The 22224-nt window shown below is 39.3% G+C and overlaps 5 protein-coding genes across 6 annotated transcripts; 2 read left to right on the forward strand and 3 right to left on the reverse strand.

Moving 5' to 3' along the window:
• The first annotated feature begins 1857 nt into the window (after positions 1 to 1857).
• On the forward strand, positions 1858 to 5920 carry LOC111782977 (sulfite exporter TauE/SafE family protein 5-like). The gene is made up of 4 exons (XM_023663842.1): positions 1858 to 2944; positions 4413 to 4547; positions 4661 to 4813; positions 5520 to 5920. The coding sequence occupies exons 1-4, from the start codon at positions 2159 to 2161 to the stop codon at positions 5826 to 5828; spliced, it is 1383 nt and encodes a 460-aa protein (XP_023519610.1). The 5' UTR covers positions 1858 to 2158; the 3' UTR covers positions 5829 to 5920.
• A 323-nt stretch (positions 5921 to 6243) lies between these two features.
• LOC111782974 (cysteine-rich receptor-like protein kinase 29) lies at positions 6244 to 8895 on the reverse strand. 2 transcript variants are annotated; one of them, XM_023663840.1, is made up of 7 exons: positions 7976 to 8895; positions 7769 to 7900; positions 7571 to 7698; positions 7281 to 7491; positions 6969 to 7206; positions 6721 to 6877; positions 6244 to 6648 (listed from the first exon to the last, which is right to left on the reverse strand). In XM_023663840.1, exons 1-7 carry the CDS (start codon positions 8808 to 8810, stop codon positions 6403 to 6405), a joined length of 1947 nt encoding a protein of 648 aa, XP_023519608.1. In that variant the 5' UTR covers positions 8811 to 8895; the 3' UTR covers positions 6244 to 6402. The 2 variants fall into 2 exon arrangements, 1 of the variants encoding a protein (XP_023519608.1); XR_002813248.1 differs by having other exon boundaries at positions 6510 to 6648; positions 6721 to 6860.
• Positions 8896 to 9078: 183 nt separating this feature from the next.
• LOC111782973 (putative receptor-like protein kinase At4g00960) lies at positions 9079 to 11897 on the forward strand. The gene is made up of 7 exons (XM_023663839.1): positions 9079 to 9995; positions 10083 to 10208; positions 10296 to 10423; positions 10609 to 10819; positions 10906 to 11143; positions 11217 to 11370; positions 11456 to 11897. The coding sequence occupies exons 1-7, from the start codon at positions 9164 to 9166 to the stop codon at positions 11762 to 11764; spliced, it is 1998 nt and encodes a 665-aa protein (XP_023519607.1). The 5' UTR covers positions 9079 to 9163; the 3' UTR covers positions 11765 to 11897.
• Positions 11898 to 12085: 188 nt separating this feature from the next.
• On the reverse strand, positions 12086 to 15196 carry LOC111782983 (transcription factor ILR3-like). Its single transcript, XM_023663846.1, has 5 exons — positions 14120 to 15196; positions 13391 to 13453; positions 13182 to 13259; positions 12922 to 13084; positions 12086 to 12798 (listed from the first exon to the last, which is right to left on the reverse strand). Exons 1-5 carry the CDS (start codon positions 14254 to 14256, stop codon positions 12544 to 12546), a joined length of 696 nt encoding a protein of 231 aa, XP_023519614.1. The 5' UTR covers positions 14257 to 15196; the 3' UTR covers positions 12086 to 12543.
• A 986-nt stretch (positions 15197 to 16182) lies between these two features.
• Positions 16183 to 21531, reverse strand: LOC111782971 (kinesin-like protein KIN-14C). The gene is made up of 17 exons (XM_023663837.1): positions 21292 to 21531; positions 20801 to 21046; positions 20534 to 20678; positions 20307 to 20416; positions 20111 to 20230; positions 19776 to 19979; positions 19271 to 19480; positions 19116 to 19190; positions 18851 to 18997; positions 18129 to 18267; positions 17881 to 17990; positions 17614 to 17775; positions 17313 to 17533; positions 17110 to 17191; positions 16925 to 17029; positions 16733 to 16837; positions 16183 to 16628 (listed from the first exon to the last, which is right to left on the reverse strand). Exons 1-17 carry the CDS (start codon positions 21331 to 21333, stop codon positions 16449 to 16451), a joined length of 2403 nt encoding a protein of 800 aa, XP_023519605.1. The 5' UTR covers positions 21334 to 21531; the 3' UTR covers positions 16183 to 16448.
• Between the last annotated feature and the right edge of the window lie 693 nt (positions 21532 to 22224).

Genomic DNA, 22224 nt, shown 5'->3' on the forward strand with positions numbered 1-22224 from the left:
AAAGATAAACAGAATGTTCATATTGACTTTAGTTAGCTTTACAAGTTGAGGAGCCAAGTTGGAGCAGGCAGAGGACGATGAGAAGCATCAAGAACACAAAAAAGCAGATGAGAATCCATATCTTTCCAAAACCTTGTGGACTCCCAGTGGTTGTCCTGATGGGTATCCAATTGAGAGTTGAGGCACTAATAAGCACACTCCCTCCCACTGCTATCTCTCTACTACACTCAATCATCCCATATCTCTTCCCTCTCACCCCACCACCCAAAACAGCAGTTTGAGAAACATCAAATTCTGATTAAAGCCAGAGGAAACGAAACATTCTTTATAAATGTGTGAAAACCTCTCCTTAACTAAATTGTAACGTGAAAGTCTAAAAGAGAAGGTCTAAAAAAGATGACAACAATACGTTATATCTGCGAACACTGAACTAGAACTATTACCGATAAAATTTAAGTTGAAAAGGGATACATGAACTAAAATCATAGTCTTGAATTCATGATTATAAATGGATTTTATACCTCACATAATCAAAAGGCAAAAAATAATGTTTTGGAGTGTATATTTTAAGGTGAGTTTATATATGTTTTTTAGATATATATCTTCCAAAACAGTAAAGTTGGGATCTTTCAAAATCCACTCATTAAATTAAACAAAAATGATTATTTTTTCTTCTCTTGATTGATAATGTAATACACTAAAAAAAGGAATATGGAAAAGGCCAATCATTAAACAACAACTTTATAGGAATCACTGCACAAAAAGTGGGAAAAGATTATAAACATTGTAGAGAGAATATATCAATGAATATATATCAATATACCTATCATGAATATCTATCTCCCGGGGAATAGAGATAAAGAAGTCTTCTTTGTTCTCATTTATATCAATTATTTCATTTTCTATACCCACGAAATTTCTTATTTACTTTTGTAAGGATTACTCGAGGAATTCTGAGGAGATCAAATTTCTGACGATTAATTTTTCACAGTTTATTATTCTTTAATAACAGTAATTATTGTAAAGCAATATAATCTTTATTAAAAAAATCTTAATAAATCAATATATTTTAAAACGTAGGTTATACCTACCTTATTTTTAAAAGTTCAAATTTTAATATTAACCACACGTGTCGTTCATATATATATATATATATATGTTACAAATATATTTATATTAAGTGAATGTGGCAGGGACGGGAAAAGAGAGTACAATCTCATCACCGAACTTATATATCTAACGAAAAAAATGTTTCCTACTTCCTCCCTCCCTCATCCTCGATCTAAATTGGGAATGTTTCGTATAAAGATGTTAGGTTTATAATTTAAATTCGAAAAGTAATCATGAATATTGATATTTTAGGCAAAATGTTGATAGAAAAGTTTGCATGATATTAAATAAGTGGCAGTTAGAATAGAAGAGGCCCAAACCACGTGGATAAAAAAAATGATGTGACAAATTTCACATGGCTGAGATGGCACTCCATTTCCTCCACCTGGAAATACCTCACTGACTCACTGCTTTATGTTAAATTTAATACTTTAAATAAATATTAAATTAATTAAATGCTTCATTTATTAAAAAAACCGTTAAAAATCTTCTAATTTATTTATTATCCTTCCTCTTGTTGAGTTCCACGTGTCTTATCAAAAAAAAAACAAAAAAATTTACTTTTATTTTATAAATTACTTTAAATCTCTTTTCAAAAGAATAAAAAATATTATGTGACGTGTCGTAGATAAGATCAAAAGAGGCAAAAAAAAAAAAAAAAAAAAAAAAAAAAAAAAAAAAAAAAAAAAAATCCTATAAATGTAGTAGGAATATAATAAACCCAAATCCGAGAAGATGAACAGAACTTTGATTTAGCATTTAGATATTTTACGTTAGGCAGCGAATTGCTTCAAATTTCATTTTCTTATATAACCCATCAATGGCTTCATCGATGGCTACCATTAAAGTGGGCGTCAAACTTCTCAGTTAATCGCTTCCCTCCATTATTCTATCGAATCTTTTTCAGCCGTTTTCTTACTTTTTCGTTTCCGCGTGAGAAATTGCGAGGGAACTACTCAGAACAGAGCAGAACACTCTCGAGCCCCTTCTTGTCTTATCTATTATATAAGGTTAATCAGGTTCTAGTTCATCCTCTCATCATTGCACAATGAGGAACGCCCAGACCCAGTTTGCCGTTGCCTTTTTGGTTCTATCGCTTGCCATTAATGTTTCTCACGCCAAACAAATTAAACCCTTCTTCGATTTCATTGAGTTTGATGACTTTCTTAACAAAACCCAACAATGGAAAACGAGTTTTCGTCTCCATTTCCATCAAACCCAGTTGCCGTTTTCGCCTCCCATTGTGATTGCCGGAGTTCTCTGTTTTATCGCCGCTTCTTTATCCAGCGCCGGCGGGATTGGCGGCGGTGGGCTTTACATACCTATTTTGACGATTGTGGCTGGTGTGGACCTCAAAACAGCGTCTAGCCTCTCGGCTTTTATGGTCACTGGAGGGTCGATTGCGAATGTATTTAACAGTTTGTTCTCTAAAAGATCCAAATCAGAGGGGAAGTGTTTGATTAACTTTGATATTGCTCTTTTGACTGAACCGTGCATGTTATTGGGAGTGAGTATTGGAGTTTTATGTAACCTTGCGTTTCCTGAGTGGGTTACTACTATTCTGTTTGCCATTTTTCTTGCTTGGTCGACTTTGAAAACATGTAAAAGTGGGATGGTGTACTGGAAAATGGAAACAGAAGAGCATAGGAATAATGGGTGTAATTTGGAAGATGCATTAGAGAATGAAAATGAAACCATAGCTTTTGAAGAGCCTCTGTTGCCTACACAGAACGATCCCAGATTGAGGCTTCCTTCAATGAAGTTAGGGGCCTTGGTTCTTGTCTGGTCTTGTTTCTACCTTATTTATCTTCTTCGTGGCAACCGCGATGGACAGGTATGGATTTATCTTATTCATGTTAATTGATTCTATGTCTGATTAGAACATAACTGTTCATTTGTTTGGGGAAATATCAGAGGATTTGAGTGTCTTCTAAATACATAGAATTATCCTGACATGTTCTTGATTATTGTGTGAAGTATATATTGAAAAATGCTATTGACTTGTGAATTTGATATTAGTTTATTAGTATGCTATATTGTTTGCTCCAGTGACAGAGTCTCGTATTAATGTAGATCTGTAAGTGCAGCCTTTTCAATGACTCTTGAAATCAACCTGGAGTTTTTCATGAGATGATAAATCCTCCTGTTCTTCACTATAGAAAATGAACTGTCAAATTTGTCTGGCATGATGAAAATCAAAGGATTTCCTCCTCAGTATAGTTAAGTTTTGCCTTGTATCATGGTTTTTGATCTTATGATTCCAAGTGAATTAATAGTTTGTTGTTTTCAGTTTATTATAGGAGCAAGTAACTTTGTGAGGTCCCACATTGGTTGGAGAGGAGAACGAGCCTTCCTTATAAGGGTGTGGGAATAGCTCCCTAGGGAGGCGAATTGTAAAATCCCATATTGATTGGAGTGGTGAACGAAACATTTTTTGTGTGGGAAACCTCTCCCTAATAGACGTGTGAGATCCCACCGTCTGTTTGAAAGGGGAACGAAACATATTCCTTAGAAGGGTGTGGGAAACCTCTCCCTAATAGACTTGTGAGATCCCACCATCGGTTGGAGAGGGGAACGAAACATTCCTTATAAGAGTGTGGAAACCTCTCCCTAATAGACTTGTGAGATCCCACCATCGGTTGGAGAGGGAAACGAAACATTCCTTATAAGAGTGTGGGAAACCTCTCCCTAGTAGACGTGAGATCCTACATCAGTTGGAGAGGGGAACGAAACACTCCTTATAAGGGTGTGAGAAGCCTCTCCCTTAGTCTTCTTCATTGACTGAATTTGAGTCTATCGCAACTATCGCATATTCGACGTCTTATTTGGCCACGAATTTGAGCGTGACAGTAAAGTCTAAAGGTGATGCTGCAACTTGTTTACTTTTTGTTGGGGCATATATGATGCCACCCCTTGGTCCCATTTGCTACTCCCTTTGGTACCTTTTCATTCCATCCACAAACTTTATATCCTTGGATCTTACGTTGACTTTAAGCAAAAGAGCTTCCACACAACCCTTAGTTTCCTTTTAAAGATAAGCTCTTCCAAACAACCCTTGATTGCCTTGGAATCACTGCTAAAAGTAAGAACAAGTACTTTTATGGGAAACGTTTTGAAGTGTTGTTTCAACATATTCTTAATTGCACTTTTAGATTATGTACTTAAGTAATCAAACAATTAGTATGAAGCTACCTTTAACTCTTCAAAAATCATGTCGAACTCGGTGAATTCTACTCCATATGATCTTTTCTTCGTTCGAGCAATTCGAATACTTTGTCATTGTAAAATCCTTGTTTTTGCAGGGTCTTTTACCGATAGAAACGTGTGGAACGGGTTACTGGGTTATCTCTTCTCTCCAAGTTCCAGTGGCCATAGCTTTCACTCTCTGGATTCTTCACAAACAGAAGGGTCCTCAACCTGAAGATTCCCCACAGAAGGTGCAAAGAATGAAGCTAGTTCTATGATATCTTGTTGCTTAGGCTAGAACAAATTTACTTTCGTGTCTGATATCAAAGGCAAAAGCTAATCCTTTCTGTTGTTCCTTGTATAGGAGCTAGAAGAAGCACGGCCTGCAGTTGAACCATCAAAGAAACTGATCTTCCCAGTAATGGCACTTTTAGCTGGGATTTTGGGTGGCATGTTTGGAATTGGCGGTGGCATGCTTATAAGCCCTTTCCTTCTTCAAGTTGGAATAGTTCCAGAGGCAAGTCCTTACATCTCTCGAACTTTTGATGTTGTAATGAACTTTAAAGAGTGTTTAGTAAGTCTCTAAACTTCCAACTTTGTGATAGAAGTGTAACAACTCAAGCCCACCGCTAACAGATACTGTCCGTTTTGGCCCATTACGTATCACCGTTAGTCTTATAGTTTTTAAATGCCTCTGTTAGGAAGAGGTTTTCACATCCTTATAAGCAATGTCTCGATCTCATATCTAACTGACGTGGGATCTCACAATCCACCCCCTTTGAGGGCCCAGTGTTCTCGCTGGCTCTGATACCATTTGTAACAATCCAACCCCACCGCTAACAAATATTGTTTGATTTGGCCGTGTTACGAATGGTATCCGGGTGGTGTGCCAATGAGGACGTTGGGCCTCCAAGGAGGTGGATTGTGAGGGGAACGAAGCGTTTCTTATAAGGGTGTGGAAACCTTTACTTAGTACACGCGTTTTAAAACCGTGAGACTGATTGCGATACATAACGGGCTAAAGCAGACAATATCTACTAACGGTGAGCTTGGGCTGTTACAAAATGTTATTCTTTCCAGAATTTGTAACCTGTTAGACATGGTAAACAGTCCAAGGAGTTCTTGGACATCTGTTCGACACAAAGTTTAAGATTTTAATGGATACATGTAACATTCAGTTCGTTATTGCCCATGAGGCTCATATCTGAAAATTGTAAATACAGGAAACGGCAGCAACTTGCTCCTTCATGGTGTTCTTTTCGGCTACAATGTCAGCTTGCCAGTATTTGCTGCTGGGAATGGAGCATGCTGAAATTGCAGTGATCTTCGCGATCGTCTGCTTCATTACCTCGGTGCTCGGGTTGGTAGTGATTCAGAAGGGGATTCGTGACTATGGAAGGGCATCTCTCATCATCTTCTCAGTTAGTATAGTGATGGCTTTGAGTACTGTTTTGATGACCACATTTGGTGCCCTCAATGTTTTGAGTAATTACATTGCTGGAAACCCTATGGGATTTAAATCTCCTTGTTAAAACGTTTTCTTCTCTCCATGCACAGTTCATTGCCTAATTTAATGGTTACAGAGAATCTGAGTGAATATAACATAGGAGAATGCTTGAGTTCAAATTTTTTACTTTTTGTTCATATTTCAAATTCAATTTTCTCGTTGTGCTTCAATTCAACTCGTTCGATTATGAACATTCATTACTTCAACTCGTTCGATTATGAACATTCATCACTTCAACTCGTTCGATTATGAACATTCATCTCGAGTGGTGTGTTAGCGAGAACGTTAGGTCTCTAAGGGAGGTGAATTGTGAGATTCCATGTCAATTAAAGAAGAGAACGAAACCTACCTTATAAGGGTGTGATAACCTCTCCCTAACAGACCGTTTTAAAAACCGTGAAACTAACGACAATATGTAACGAGCTAAAGCGGACAATATCTACTAGAATATACACTTTTGTCAAGTCAATTATACCAAAAATGGTTTGCATATACAAATGATCACCAAACATTATAGAAGATCGTTAAAACTACGAGCCCGAAACAAATCAATTTAAGATTACCAAGTGTTGACAATGATTCGCACAGAGTAAGAGCTATTAGCTTGGAGGGCTCTTAGTGTTCATAAAGAAAGAAGGCTGCGAGGGCGTGGGAAAATCAGCCAAGTGGCCGTTAAGCAAGAGAAGGATGGTACCCATTGTTGGCCTTTCACACACCTTCTCTTGAATGCAGAGTAACCCAATCTGGATGCATCTTGTCGCCTCATTCCTCACCATTTCACTTCGAATTTCAACACAAGGATCTACAATGTTCAACGCTGTTCCTTCCCTCCAGTTTCTCCATGCCTGCATCCACCAACTCAATTCATGTTCAACTCCTAAACGAATTTAATGGTTATTCTCATACGCTCTACTTACGGAGCTTATAAGACGATCTTCGATATTCTCGTTATAGCTATTGGCTCGGTTATTTCTTCGTCCAGTCACAATCTCTAAAACTAGAACACCAAAGCTAAACACGTCCGACTTTGATGAGAATTGACCGTGTCTTGCATATTCTGGAGCCATATATCCACTTAAATTTCACAAACAAGGTCGAGACTCAGTAGTAGAAAATTTAATGTAAAGCGAAGTTAACTTGCACGTATAAAAGCTTTACTACTTACAAAGTGCCGATTATTGCGGACGTATCATCTCGAGTTTGTTCAGATGCGAATAATCTTGCGGTACCAAAATCTGAAATTTTAGCGTTCATGTTTGTATCCAACAAAATATTACTGGGTTTTAGATCTCGATGAATAATTTTGATTCGAGAATCTTCGTGAAGATAAACAAGTCCACGAGTGATGTCTTGTATGATTTTGTAGCGCATTGCCCAATTCAAAGTTTGGCGCTTGAGAGGATCTGGGTATGAAAGGATTAGTGATTAGAGGTTAATTTAATGAAGAAATGTTGAAAGTTGAGGAAGAATTATGTACCGAAAATGAATTTTTCAAGGCTTCCATTCTGCAAGAACTCATAAATGAGAAGCTTTTCGTTTTGTTTGAAGGAGAAACCCAAAAGCTTAACTAAATTCCGATGATGAAGCTTAGATAACAAAAGGAGTTCGTTCTTAAATTCATCATCTCCCTGCCCTGAAACCTTAGAAAGCCGTTTGACCGCTACGATTCGTTTGTTTGGAAGCTTCCCCTGTTAATGGACAGAGACAAAAAAGTTCATCGCCGGCGACTGCGAGCTACTGATAAAAATGAAAGCTTTTCATTATTACCTTGTAAACAGCTCCAAACCCACCTTCCCCAAGTTTGTTTTCGTCTGAAAATTCATCTGTTGCTGTTCTAATGGTGTTGAAATCGAACTGTAAGAACCCCACTGTCATAGTTTCTTCCTCGGCTTGACCTGTCGGCGCGAAATATAAGAACAGTATTCCAAAATGAAACAAAAAATAGTTCTAATTTGATTAGCTTACGGTTTTCTCCACTGGGTTTTGGCCTACATTTTCGTAGAAAGATGTAGATGCTGATCATTAGTGCTAAAACTGCAACAGCAGCAATAGGCACAACGATAGCTATGAAAGTTGCAGAGTAGCTGCTTTTGTTTCCTGAAAAACAGAGCAGTTCAGGGTAAAGAGGAATGAACAGAGCAATTTTCCGGGAAGTGGGAGCAGTAGCATTACCGTGGGTAGTTCTGTTAAGTAAAAGAGTAGGGGATGGTGGCGGTGGAAAGGGTGAGAGGGTGGGCGGCGGCGGCGGCAGCGGCGATTGAATGAAAGAGTAGGTCTCATATCGAAAATTACAACTGGGTCTAAGAACCCTACCCCCTCGCTTTCCATCACAGCAATCTTGGATTAGAGGCAGAGCCCCAGACAAGCATTCGTTGCACTTCCGCGGAGACAAATCTGGGGTGCACTGCGCTGAGCCGTAAATTGTGGGCAAATTTGGAAGCGTTGCGTTCCCCACCGCAAACTTCATACGGGAGTCGCCGGCCGAGGTTGGGCCTATGAGACTCACTATCAGATTCCTGGCGGCCTGGGTGAATCCTTCCGGATCTGACGCGTTCATCGTGTTCCACAGAAAGGCGGGCGGTGAAACTTCCATGGACCCCAAGATGGGTCGGTCGGAATAACGGAGCATACAGGCATCGTACCATCCAAGCGCTTCCTTCTGGGTCTCACACCGTGTAAGGAGAATATCTCTGGAGTTATTGAGGCATCTCCGGCAAGCCTCCGCCGAAATGTCCCCCCTGCAGAGTCCGATTGCGTATGCTCTGTTTTCGCCGCCGTAAGAGAAGTTGTAAAAGCCATACTCAATTTGATGGTCGGTGGTGAAGGTGGAGAGGAGTTGTTCTAGATTGGCTTTGTAGGCAGCCCCATCAGTTGTATGGTTGCTATTGCCTCCGTCGACGCAGATAAAGTGTAACAATCTTGGCTGAGCAAATGCCAGAGGGTAACCAATCAGCGCCAAAAACAACAAACTCAGAGTAATGGAACATATAAATCTTGAACCACCCATTGCTTTGTTACTCCACAGAGCCTTGAAATCGTGAGGCCAGGCCAAGCGTCGATGGAGGGAGAAGGAATTTTTTAAGGTTCATGAATCAAAAGTACATAAAATTTAAAATTTTGAGGTTAAAGGTGAATAAAAAAATGTAAGGCTGCTTGTTCAGCCAGTGGTTTCATTGTCTGGATCATTGACTTTGAAAAGTCTGGCAAAACAGAGTATGGGTGGGCCATGAAGACCGATCGGAAGCTGGGGTGCCATTTCCAAGCCGTGAATTTCACTCCCTGCTGACAAATTCTTATAATAAATAACTTCATCAATGGAGCTCAAGTTTAGGTCAGTCGACTTTGTTTGAAAGCAGCTCAATGGTTTGGCCAAGATTCTTGTGTTCTTCACCTTCCCTGTTTCTGGGTTTCGTGATTTTCTTGGTATCCATTACTTGGCAACGCATGGCAACGAGTCAGTCAGATTTCGAATACTATAATTGCCAAAATGAACAAGGGAACTACACCGCTAACAGTACCTACAAAGCCAATCTTGATCACCTCCTCTCCACCTTTACCACCCACCGCCAAATCGACTACGGTTTCTACAACCTCTCTTACGGCCATGACCGCGAAGCTAATGCTATTGGTCTGTGCAGAGGAGACGTCGGGCCAAGCGATTGCCAAACATGCCTCAACAACACTATAACCCTTCTCATAGAAAACTGTCCCACCCAGATTGAGACTATTGGATGGTACGACGAGTGTATGTTTCGTTACTCCGACCGCTCCATCTTCGGCGTCATGGAGCCTTCCCCTGCTGTCTTTTCCTCGAGAACTCGTAATGCTTCAGACCCAAAACGGTTCACTCAGGCGGCCAGGAATTTGCTTGAGCAACTCACCTCTGAAGCTGCAGCGGGTGATTCTCGTCTGAAATTTGCCGCTGGAGACGCCGAAATTCCCAATTACTGGCCCATTTATGGGGCTGTGCAGTGCACTCCTGATTTGTCTGCCAATGATTGCACCAACTGCCTGCTTGGTGCTATTGATCAAATTCGAGATTGTTGTGATGGGAAGATGGGCGGGAGAGTTGGAAGACCCAGTTGTAATATTAGATTTGACATCGATCCCTTCATTCAGAATCGGCCGGAGTCAGCGCCACCACCGCTTAATTTACCAAACACAACTACTACTACTACTACTACTCCGCAAGGCAATTTACAGTTCATCCTGTTCTATTCGCTTCTTTTTCTTTCTTCATCTCTTAACTCATTACAGAGTGCCCTGTTTTTATTTCCAGGAAACTCATCTGGAATAGTCGTCTTCATTGTTGTGCCTCTCATTGTGGTTATCGTAGCTGCTGTCGCCCTTATCATCATCAGCATCTTCTTAAAGACAAGAAAGCTAAGGAGCTATTCAGCTCAAAGTAAAGCTAAAACCCCTTTTGCTGATACCCCATTTTCATTTCACAACAGGATTCATGGCTGTGTTTGTTTAAACTTTTAATCCACAGATCTGCCTGAAGATGAAGTTATAAATGCAGAGTCTCTGCAGTTCGATTTTGACACCATTAGAGTCGCAACCGATGGATTCTCCGACGAAAATCAACTCGGGAAAGGCGGATTTGGAGTAGTTTATAAGGTAATCCTTGTTGAGTCCTACGTTAGCTAATTTAGGAAATGATCCTGAATTTATAAGTAAAGAATAGGCTTAGGCTCAAAATGGACAATATCATACGATTGTGGAGAGTCGTGGTTCCTAACCATCCCAAGTTTTAACGAGTATTTGATATCCGATTGCACCCATTTCATATAATTAATCGACAGGGTCGGCTTCCCGATGGACGAAGTATAGCTGTGAAACGACTGTTTCAGGGCTCAAAACAAGGAGATGAGGAATTCAAGAACGAAATCTTGTTGGTGGCAAAGCTTCAACATCGGAATTTAGTTCAGCTTTTGGGTTTCTGCTTCAAACATCATGAAAGGCTGCTCATATATGAGTTTGTAGAGAACTCCAGCCTTGAGAAATTCCTATTTAGTAACACTTCACTCTGCTTCTCCTACTTCATTTCTGGGAAACCTCTAACAATCATCCTAATTTCGGATGTTAATATGTTCATGCAGATCCCATAAAGCGTGAGCGTTTAGATTGGAAGACTCGGTACAGTATCATAGACGGCATTGTTCGAGGACTTGTATATCTCCACGAAGACTCTCAACTTACAATTATTCATCGAGATCTCAAAGCTTGTAACATTTTATTAGACGCAGAGATGAATGCTAAGATTTCAGATTTCGGGACTGCGAAACTATTCAATCATGATCAAACACAAGGAAATACAAAAAGAATCATGGGCACTTTGTAAGTAGCTGCAACTACATTCTACATTTCATTTGGTGAGGGAGATACTAATGAAATTTGTTTATATCGCTAGTGGATACATGGCTCCAGAGTATGCATGGAACGGTCGTTTCTCAGTGAAGACAGATGTGTTTAGTTTTGGCGTCCTAATCTTGGAGATAGTGAGTGGACAAAAGAATAATCGAGCTCAAACCAACAAGGAGGTCGAAGAAAGTCTCGTCAGCCTTGTAAGTAGCAAGTGTTAGCTCATTTGAGTGTCGGTGTGAGTAGATGCATATGAATGATGACTGTCAAATGTTGGTGTTGTTGTAGGCATGGAGAAGTTGGGGGAATGGGAATGCTTTAGATATTGTTGATCCTTGCTTGAGAAATGGGTCAAGAATGGAAATGGGGAGATGCATTCATATTGGATTGTTATGTGTTCAAGCAAATTTAGGTGCGAGGCCAACGATGAGCACTGTGCTTCTCATGCTCAACAATGGGTCCTTCTCTTTGCCAACGCCCTCTCAACCTGCCTTCTTCGTCAACAGTGCTGCCTCTCGAATGCGTGGACAATCTCAAGGTCACAATGAAACTCAAGGTCTAAATGACATGTCCATTTCTGAGTTATATCCACGTTAGTTAGTCTATTTTAGAGAACTTGTTGATTAAGAATGGGTCAAAGGTGACGGCTTGAAAATGGTGCAACTTCCAACTGGTCTTCAATGGCAACTAGTGACTCCAAATTGAAATGAAACCACTCAACTTTTTGCTAGACTTTTCCAAGTCACAAATGATTGAAAAATGAAACCACTGGCAGTCATGTGCGTATTATATATATATATATCTATCCAATGATCGACACGGTATCATGAGTCCCTTATTGGCTATACAAGTAAGAAATACTATCTCCAATGATATGAGGTCTTTTAGAAAAACGAAAAATAAAGTTACGAGAGCTTATACTCAAAATGCACAATATTATAACATTATGGTAGTTCGTTGTTCCTAGTATCGCTATAAATCAGACACAATGGCATAGTCCACAAGAATTGTGGCAGCTGACATTAATCCAATCATCTTGGAAATTCATAATCCTAAGACCTGTCATCAAGATGATCTAAATGTTCTTCCTTTTACGTCGTTTGAAGACGAGGAAAATAGTTGGTTATTTCACAAAATCTCTACAGAAATGTCAGCTGCTGAAGAACAGTTAGGCAAGAACCCAAACAGAAGGAGAAGATGAAGAAAGGAAATAAGATTACAGAATTGGTGAAGACTGTTATTGTAGCAGACCTGCATTGATTTTGATCAGCAGAAACTTGTTTAACAAAACAGATATTCAGCCAATTCTATCTTGAAAATACATAGGAATCCTCTCATTCAAAAGCAAAGCCGGTGAAGTAATGAACTCCGACAACTCAGGCGACTGGTGGCCGAAGAACGTGGTCTTGCGATGTATCGATGGCGCCTGGAGACATGAACTGCCACATTGATACTCCGGGATATCCGATCACGGGTACCAACTTGCCCCCAACAACCTGATTTGGAGAAGAAAATGCAGGAGGGTGAGGCAAGAAGCTTGGTTGTGTATTGAACGCCTTCATTTTCTGTTCAAGGTTGTCTTTTGCTTCTTTCAGCCTCTGTTTCTCGTCTCGTAGTTCACTCTTTTCAGCCTACACAAAAGAGGTACGGTAAACTCAGCCAAAATATGATACTCGAATGGTCTCGTGTTCACTTCAAAAACTTGTAATATAGGAAATATGAACTTGGGAATGATAAAAAAAAGGGAGATCCACCTTCATTTCATTGATCTTCTCCAGAAAAGTTTCATTAGATTCCTTAAGCTTCTGAGCCTCATCCCTTAGGTGTATGATCATTCGAACTGCATCACCCAAAATAGCAGACTTGTCAATTTTGGGAGGCCTTCCATGATTGAGGATGGAATTCAATTCCAGAAACCTTTAATGGACAAAGAGAAAACATGAGGTCGGGACGGAGCAGAGCCGAGACGAGAACGAGAACGGCGAAAACGATGAATGTAATAGAATTTAGATGCCTGTCATTTAGTTTATCCCTTCGCATTTTCTCTTTATGTGCCTTGGACCCAAATGCATTTGATCCAGAGCTGCTCATCCTGTCAACAGTAACAACACTACCATGTTCTTGAAAGGGCATATCCAATATGCTTAAATTCAATGCCACAGCTTTACAACATAAACAATGATGCTCATTGTCCCCTAAAGTTGGGAATCAATAACTGCTCACCTTTTTCTGGATCCAGATTCCTTTATGTCGTCTGGCATTTCAAGTTGCTCATCAAAATCTGCCCTGAAACATTAAGAAAGAGTGAGTTCTTCCTCGAGATATAAGTTTAAATTACACGTTTAGTCTCTGAATTTTTAGGTTTATGTCATATGGTCTCTAAACTTCAAAAGTTGTTTTTCATAGGTCCTATAAATTTCACATTCGACATTTTTTGTGAGATCCCACTTCGATTGGAGAGGGGAACGAAACATCTCTTAGAAGGGTGTAGAAACTTTTCCCTAATAGATGCGTTTTAATAAAAAACCTTGAGGAAAACCTAGAACTGAAAGCCTAAAAAAGGCCGTGGGATTGGACAGTTACATATAATATCAGCAAGCACTAAGTGGTGTGTCAACGAGGACGGTAGCCTTCAAAGGAGGTGAATTGTGAGAGGTGCGCGAATGAGACGCTATCCCCTAAAGGCATTATAAAACCGTGAGGCTGACAAGTATACTCAACAAACTAAAAGCTAACAATTTCTACGGGAGTAGACTTGGACTATTACCTTCTTAAACTTTATAGACATACCAAACACTAAATTAAAGCTCAATTTGTTATTTAATATATCAATTCATTTTAACAAGTTTGAATAGTTTATTTGAGACATACAGTGATTTAGAGTGGTGTTTGTGTTCATATCAACGACATACAATCAACCAAAAAGAAATTCAAAAGCGAAAAAAGAAAAACCTGAAGGAGGCAGTGAAATCGCGAGAAGGCAAAGTGAAAGCAGGAAGATCCAGTGAAGGTAGGTCGCCGCCGGGGACAGGGATGTCCTCAATCGCGCCGTAATCGAACACCCAATCCGTGAATTCAGACGACGCCATCTCTCAAAAATGGCGGGTACAAGTATTTCAGATTACAGGGCGGAACATAGAGAGGCGTGTTCCATGGCAAATGCTAGAACATATGCATTGCGGAAGAAGAAATTGGTTTTGGTTTGATTGAGGAAGCGATGGGAAATTTGTAGAGATGGTTAAAGGAATCTGAGGAAAGAGTGGGGAGGGAAAATCGAAGAAGAATCGCATACTGCAACTGGTCCACTAACGCTAACACTCCAACAAACAAAATAAAGTAAACACTGAGATTTACAATATTTTGTGATGCTTCCCATGTTTAGGCCCACACACTCCCCATTCCCTTTCTACATTTCAATTCTTAACCATCCGACAGGATTTGAATTGGGATTTGAAATTCCCAACGCCACAATCCACTTCTCTCCGGTCGCCCACACACACACCTGACGTAGATTTCTACACAGTTATAAGAAATGTTTCGTTCCCTTCTCTAGTCGACTTTGGATATCTTTCGTTCCCTTCTCTATCCTCTCTATAATAAACACGTTTTAGAATCGTGAGACTGACGATGATATGTAACGATTCGAAACAACTGGGGGTGAGAAAGAGACTTGAGTTGGGTAGATTCATCAGCAATGATTTGGCAGGCATGGAAGATGTTGTTGAATGAAAGCTCTGGTATTCCAGAAATGATATATGAAGAAGACAACAGGGAATCAAGCAACAACACACCAAATCCCAGAATTCATTCCCTTAAATTTCACTACTCCAGGATGATAACATGATGGTAGATCTCGTTAAACTGTTCAACAACTTGAATTTACATGATCTGAGAGACTATAAACCACAAAAAACAAGAGCCACGCCTGCACTTGTCTCCATCTGATGCCAAAACCACAGCCATAACATGTATGGTCTCGACATATGCGCCTATCCTTTTCCTCATCTCTTCTGGATTGGCACCCACAAGCTTGTCAATCTGAGTACCATACCATCGGTTATGATTACCTTCTTTGTAAACACTTCGATGGTAGCAGAAGTCCATTGAAATGGGTACCACTGACAACCCCAACGGCATTATAGTCAGTCTCACCGTTTTAAAACACGTCTGTTAGTGAAAAGTTTCTATACCCTTATGAGGAATGCTTCGTTCTCTTTCTTAACTAATGTGGGATCTCACAGACCACCCCACTTGGGGGCCAGCATCCTCGCTGGCACACTGCTCGGTATCTTACTCTGATACCATTTGTAACAACCTAAACTCACCACTAGCAGATATTGTCTGCTTTGACCCGTTACATGTAGTCGTCCGTCTCGCAATTACCTAAACTCACCACTAGCAGATATTGTCTGCTTTGACCCGTTACATGTAGTCATCCGTCTCGCAATTTTAAAACGCGTCTGTGAATGAGAGGTTTCCACGCCTCTATAAGGAATGTCTAATAGTTTTACTTTCGACTTTTCCAAAAAATCTCGTTACGAGTGAAATAATGTCTTACTTATATACTCACGATCTTCTCCTCAATTAGTCCGTGTGTAATTCCCACCATCCTCGACAATAATTTCACAAACCCTAAACCTAATCCTTCGCAACTGTTCTTGCCCCTCCATCTCCACTTTCAGCAACTCAGAATCTTTCCAAGTCCTTAAGTGATTGATAATGGAAATTCGTTGTAATCTAAACATTTGCACGATTGGATTATACGAGATAAACATTGCTATAATTTTGGTTACGAATCCGACCCCACCTCTTAATTTAATCTTATCCAACTTGTTTGATATGATTTGATTTGATTCTTCACTAGCTTCCCAAGAAAGCAGCAAGCTTTGAAATAGGACCAGAAGATCTTCCCAATCCCTTTGCATTATATTATCCTCAACATGGATTGATCATATCCGTTGATATATTTGGAAATCAAATGATAAGAAATAGATATCAAACATTAATCAATATCATTTACAAAGTACAGAACGAAGGATTAGAATTAGAAATATGAGATATTTATGCTAAGGTTCATAAAACCATAACCTGTTGTACAGAAAAGTAAGAATTGAAAACTCATGTTAAAAGCGCACAGCCTGATGATTCTAAGCCTGATATTGATACAAATTAGTGGTTGATCCCAACACCAAACATCTACAACACTAAGTGTAATACTACAACCCTGTGACACAAATAAGATTTATGTATGCAAATGCAGCAGAGTACAACTAACTCAATTTTAGCCATAACTCAAGCGGGAATCCACAGGTCGCATGGTTGTTTGCCGGCGAGGGATTCCAATTTCACACGCATTCACTCTGGCCGCAAACCGAAGGGAGCAAAGTGACTCATTCACAGATGATGGGTCGGGGGAGATATTCACAAACATCAGAGTTTTCGAGTCTCCGCCTAGGCATGGCTGCATACACAACAAACTAGTTAGTCTCATCTATGATGAATATGGCCAGTGTCTAACTAACAGTAGACCAGTAAAAGATCAAAAGACTTAGAGAAATCACGTGCCTGGAGAAGATACGTAAGCTTGGAGTTCCTAAACGGGACATGGTCTTCCTTCTTAGCCAACGCAAATATGACATCACTCAAACACGACAAACTTTTGTTGATAGCCTGATGATGATATAGTCAGGAAACATGGAAGTGAGCATAATTATTGCAGAAAAGAGTTATTAGACACTAGGCTCAAAGAATGAGAACCTGTGTTTCCTTCAACCGATCCCCAGTTGCCCCACTCCTTGAAAGCCGTTCACTCCCAGCAAGATCAATGAGATTTAGAACCCCCTGGACTTGTTGTTCAGTGCTCTGGGAAAGTGAAAGAAAAATTTTAGCTGATACATACTGTAAATAAACTGTTCATGCGTGCGGATCATAAGGAAACCTGCCTCATTTACGCCTGATATACGCAGTGTAAATACCAAATGACTTCTTGATGACTGCTCGTTCATTTGAGTCCTTCCTACGGATCTGAGAATCAAACCCAATTCACATTAAATTCTGTCGCACACCCTGATACTCTAATTTGCACATAAACTATATAAGGTAAAAGAAATTCAGCGTTCAAATTATCGTTCTCAAAGTAATGCACCTGCTGTGGGCAGCCTGCTGTAAGAGTGAAGATATCTCTCTAATACTGCAGACATCAACGATGGTGAGATCTGAAACGTGCGTGTTCCCGTTTGCATCATGTTTAATGGTGTACTGTTTACCAAGAACACTATTTTCTGTCCTTGTTATGTCAGAACCACTAGATCGATGTGTTGACAGTAGATCACGGATGGTTTCGTTATATATTTCTAACATGGAAACCTACAATAAGCATTTGCTTAGAAGGGACTCCTAAGATTATAGAATACAATTGATGATCAAAATAAGATTGTTTGTTTTACCTGCATTTTGTATTTCCAGCCCTGAGATTGAAGGGATTGACTAGCTTGAAATATCTGTTCCAGAGATCGTGGTATCAGCCCTTTCTGCTCTGGCGCTTCGGGCCTTCCCATCATTGTATAAGTTTTGCCGGATCCTGTCTGACCATAAGCAAATATGCAAACCTGACAAAATACCGGGTCGGTAAGTTTTCTTTTCAACAAGGCATCAGAAGAGTCTGAAGCACTCCATTCACAAGGAACCGCAAAAAAGGAGAGAAGAAACGTTACCTTATAGCCATCCAGTGCACTCTGCACCAGCTGGGTTATTTCTACAAAAACATCTTGTTGAGAAGCCTCATGATTAAACACCTTGTCAAATGTGAAGGGATATTTCTGCCCTGTTAAGAACATAATTACATTGAATAAAAGGTTAGCCTCTAGTCAATACGGATCGAAGGCAAATACATCATGCGTTGATTGCAAATATAAAAGTTCAGTTCTAACGAATTGCTGCACAAACATGAATTTCTTCATACCACTTTGTGACAAATCGATACCCCGGCCAAGAGTTTCCGCTGATGTTGGATAAGAAATAACTGTGGATTCTGCTCCTACACCATCATCTGGTAGCAGGGGTCGCACTCGACAGAATACACGAATATTCCCTTTTAATTCCTGTGCATGGAGAAAATAAAATAAATTTAAAAGTTAACCACATACTTAGTGAGTTACTGATGGCTTTACTTTTTCCCTAAAAGACCTCATGTGTCCTTCGCTTATCTACCCATGATCATCTGCCCTTAATTAGTCAATATAGAACTCCAACAATCCTCCCCTTGAACAAAGAATACCATAGAGCCTACCCTGAGGTCTTCTTTGGAGCCCTAAAACCGTCTTCCCTTACCCTTAATTGAGACCCGGCTCCTTCTCTCAAGCCCTCGAACAAAGTACACGCCTTGTTCAACTCCTAAGTCGCTATTACTACACCTTTAAGGCTCACAATTTCTTTGTTTGACACTTGAGGATGCTATTGACAAGGATAAGTTAAGATAAGGGCATGACTCTATACCATACCATTTTAGGAACAACTGCCCTCTACATTGGTATAATATTGTCCAATTTAAGCATAAGCTTGATTTATCCAAAAAGCTTTCAAACCAATGAAGATAATGTGCCTCGCTTATATACTCATTATCTTTCCAAACAATCCACAAGACTAATGACCTAAAACCAACAGAAGTAAGCACATGAACGTTACCAGTATTGTGTTGTGAAGTTTTTTTCTCAACTTCTCTCCCTCCGTAATTTGCTGCTCTGCATCTGCCAGGCGGCTTTGTAGGTCACTGATATACCTTTTCTGTTCTTCATATTCTGACCTCGTATGGAAAGCAGATAAATCTGCCATCTATGAGGATAAAAAGATATTGTCAAGGGCTTAGAAAAAAATAAACATTTAATTCAGATAGGAAACGTATGTTCAACAAAACAATATAAGAAGCAATTCATGAATAACTATCACTTACTTTTAATCTCTCATTTGCAGCTGTTAGTTGGTGATCGAGCACACGTATTTGCTCCCTTTGTGAAGAGCAAGTCTCCTGAAGGGAAGAAAAGGTTTCTTTTTAAAAAGATTGAGATGACAAGAACTTCAGTCAGTAAACATAGGTATGGCCTTTACCTCCAAGGCATTTGCTTTAACTGTCAGGCTATCCAACTCATTACATGATTTACCGCTGACCTCTGTAAGTTTCTCCACTTCGGCGGCCAAGGCTAGCGCCTGACTCGTTAGACGGTCACGATCATTTCTCACTTGTTGTAGCTCTTCACGAAGACACTTGATATCATTCGTCAACGAATCTTTTTGTTTCACTGCCTCGTCTAATGAAGCCTATACGAGATAATCAACTGCCACTTATTCTACAGGCCATGAAATTAATAACAATTCTTGACAGAGACTATTGCAGCAAAATACAAAATTAGACTACTAAAAAAAGTTTCACACAAGCATGAACTTCTACACTAGGATATAGGTTGCAACCCCATTACTTGTAAAGGGTCATGGGGAAAAGTAAAATCGGTGAATAGATAGAACAAGTTCTTGAAAATCTTGTCAAGCCGCGTTCCATGAGTACGAAGGGAAAAGAAAAACCGTTATGCAGCTCAAAGATTAAGAATCGTCGTACTTTTAAAGATTTTAACTGGTCCTGCAGCGTCTTATTGTGGCCCCTCAGTGTGCTAAGGTTCTCCACAACTGTCATTTTCTCCATTCCTACTCGTTTGAGTGACTCACTGGTCGTATCAAGATCAGCTTGGAGTTTACTATTATACTGTTGAAGACTGATATTATACTCTTGTGCCCTCTTGTACAAATCCTCATTAGAGGCAAGCTGTAAATTTTCAAGGAGTGAGGATTGCAATTGTAAGTCAAACTACAACAAAAATCAGCTAAGAAAATATCTGTTCTTGAAAAAAAAATGCTCATGGAAAATCATTTAAACTCCAATGTAAGCTATTTTACCCTCTTTTCAGCGGCTAATTTCTCTTGGAGAGCTTTCTCGAGGTCACCTCTAAGAGAAGCTTGTAAGTTCTCGGCCGCAAGTCGGGCATCTTTCTCTCTTTTATGACACTCCATTGCATCCTAAAGAATGGGGAAAAAGTATTAATAACTATCGGAAAACAAAGAAACAGTAAGCATGAACAATCTATAAACCTACCAACTTGTGTGATTCTTCTTTTGCAAATCTCTCTTCCAACGATGAAACATCATTCCTTAGCACTGAAATAGTGGAAGAGTACTCCTCTTCTCTTTCTTTCATTTCCAACTCTGAAAAATAGGTGGTACAATATGACATAGGATTTCTCTTTGTTAATATCTTCCAAAATATATATCAAATTATCTGGCAGCAGTAAGAGCCTAAGAAAGCCAGCACTGTAGAATTACCTATAGCAGAGCATTTTTTCTCAGCAGATTCCAGAGCAGTTCGAAGTCTTTCCTCCTCAAGTACATGGCTTTCCTCGATTTGTTGTAACCATTTTACGCAATGCTTGAGCCTCTTATTATGATCAGTGATTTGATCAACTTTCCCCTAACAAATTGGTGCCATGAAATTCGAATATCAGCTAAGCAAAAAAGTATCGGACAAGAAGATGCAAGAAGAAAGTTCAATTATTAAAAAAACTGCTCGAAGAAAAATGTCAGTCATCCAACCTTCAGATCAAATTTTTTCCCTTTCAACTTCTCACTTAACAACGCATCAATCTCTTCTTTTGTGAACTCCATGGTGCCACATTCAGAATCCTCGGTGCTACACGCATCATTAGCAGAAACCCCCTGCCTATTATTAACATCTACAAACGGCTGTCTTCCTCGGGCACCAGCTGCAGGCCCTAAAATTCTTCCAGCTGCAATCTTCCTCCGTTTGTCAAATGGAACATCGTCTGTAACATCCTTTATCTGCATGATTGTTTCAGAAAACAGTCGTGACGTAAGTAATACAATACAATTTTGATTTGAAGGGCTCCGAAACTAAACCATTTTTAACTTGCTCTTAGTTCTTAGTACAGCAATATAAAATAAACAAAGAAGTAATCATAAAACCCTCGATTATGACAGCCTGACGAGAAGAAATGAAGTTGTATTTGCTAATTTTCCTATCATCCTAACAAATAGAACAATATCAAAGATCAGAGTCGACTTACAGCTGGACTGCGAGGGGGCCTATTCTGGTTTCTAGATGCCATCTTTCTTCAAATCCAGAAAGGATTAAACCGATAAAGTCCTGGATAGTTCCCAGAATGAGGCCAACGGCGGTGAAAGATATCGATTGGCGCCGGAAATTTGAAAGATGAACAGTTGTAGGAGCTATGGGAAGTCTGTGGAGGAAGACAAAATGGAACGTTGAGATCTGGTTCAGTGTCTCTCGGGTCGAAGAGGGGAAAAAAGGGCACACAAGATTTTGAAATTTGAATTGGCGGTACGGCCGCACGCGCTCCGCAATAGAGACGTTACTCGTTTGGGCCGGGCTTTTTCTTTTGGGCCTTACTTCCTTCTCAGGCCTAATAAATACAATTATTTCCCACCTTTAATAAAATACATTAAAAATATATATGTTTTTATCCGATTATGCGAACAAATTTAAACACAAATTTTTTATATTCATGAATTTAAGAGCAAAAACTTTAAGAAAGGGTTTTTAAAAAAATTCAATTTTTAAATGCAAAAACAAAATCTAGCTCTAAAGTTAATTAATATGTTTTTAATAATTTACTAACCACTTTTTATTTAAAAAGTTAATCCATTAAATTGTCCATTACACCGTTGGCTTACCACTAAGAGTGGTCACTCTCATACTTTTTCTAATGTTCATTTTTTTTTATAGTAATTTCAGCATCATTAGAATAATTTAAATTTAAATTTTCCAGCGTTTGTTTGATTTTTTTTTGGTCGAGATAAATGGTAGTGGGCAACACCAAAACAGAACAAAATAAATGATTATAAGGTTCCAACGACTTATATTTCGATTACTTAACTTATATGGAAGTTAACCATTAATTTAATTTTTCATTGAAAAAAAAAATATATTTATTTAAATTTTAATTTTTTTCATAAAAATAAGGGATGAAAATTGATGT

Source organism: Cucurbita pepo, chromosome LG20, assembly GCF_002806865.2.
Source record: "Cucurbita pepo subsp. pepo cultivar mu-cu-16 chromosome LG20, ASM280686v2, whole genome shotgun sequence".
In the NCBI taxonomy this organism is placed as follows: Eukaryota; Viridiplantae; Streptophyta; class Magnoliopsida; order Cucurbitales; family Cucurbitaceae; genus Cucurbita; species Cucurbita pepo.

Excerpts from the sequence above, each read along its gene's own strand:
- LOC111782974 (XM_023663840.1), bottom strand. The coding sequence starts at position 8,810 with ATGGGTGGTTCAAGATTTATATGTTCCATTACTCTGAGTTTGTTGTTT. Across the intron at positions 7,901-7,975 it reads ACTTAACAGAACTACCCACG|GAAACAAAAGCAGCTACTCT; the intron begins GTAATGCTACTG and ends TCTGTTTTTCAG. Across the intron at positions 6,649-6,720 it reads AAGATCGTCTTATAAGCTCC|GCATGGAGAAACTGGAGGGA; the intron begins GTAAGTAGAGCG and ends TGGTGGATGCAG.
- LOC111782977 (XM_023663842.1), top strand. The coding sequence starts at position 2,159 with ATGAGGAACGCCCAGACCCAGTTTGCCGTTGCCTTTTTGGTTCTATCG. Across the intron at positions 2,945-4,412 it reads GTGGCAACCGCGATGGACAG|GGTCTTTTACCGATAGAAAC; the intron begins GTATGGATTTAT and ends TTGTTTTTGCAG. Across the intron at positions 4,548-4,660 it reads CTGAAGATTCCCCACAGAAG|GAGCTAGAAGAAGCACGGCC; the intron begins GTGCAAAGAATG and ends TTCCTTGTATAG.
- LOC111782971 (XM_023663837.1), bottom strand. The coding sequence starts at position 21,333 with ATGGCATCTAGAAACCAGAATAGGCCCCCTCGCAGTCCAGCT. Across the intron at positions 19,980-20,110 it reads AATTAGCCGCTGAAAAGAGG|CTTGCCTCTAATGAGGATTT; the intron begins GTAAAATAGCTT and ends GAAAATTTACAG. Across the intron at positions 19,481-19,775 it reads ACCAGTTAAAATCTTTAAAA|GCTTCATTAGACGAGGCAGT; the intron begins GTACGACGATTC and ends TATCTCGTATAG.
- LOC111782983 (XM_023663846.1), bottom strand. The coding sequence starts at position 14,256 with ATGGCGTCGTCTGAATTCACGGATTGGGTGTTCGATTACGGCGCGATT. Across the intron at positions 13,260-13,390 it reads GAATCTGGATCCAGAAAAAG|GATGAGCAGCTCTGGATCAA; the intron begins GTGAGCAGTTAT and ends TACTGTTGACAG. Across the intron at positions 13,085-13,181 it reads AGGGATAAACTAAATGACAG|GTTTCTGGAATTGAATTCCA; the intron begins GCATCTAAATTC and ends TGTCCATTAAAG.
- LOC111782973 (XM_023663839.1), top strand. The coding sequence starts at position 9,164 with ATGGTTTGGCCAAGATTCTTGTGTTCTTCACCTTCCCTGTTTCTGGGT. Across the intron at positions 10,820-10,905 it reads CCTTGAGAAATTCCTATTTA|ATCCCATAAAGCGTGAGCGT; the intron begins GTAACACTTCAC and ends ATGTTCATGCAG. Across the intron at positions 11,144-11,216 it reads AAAAGAATCATGGGCACTTT|TGGATACATGGCTCCAGAGT; the intron begins GTAAGTAGCTGC and ends TTATATCGCTAG.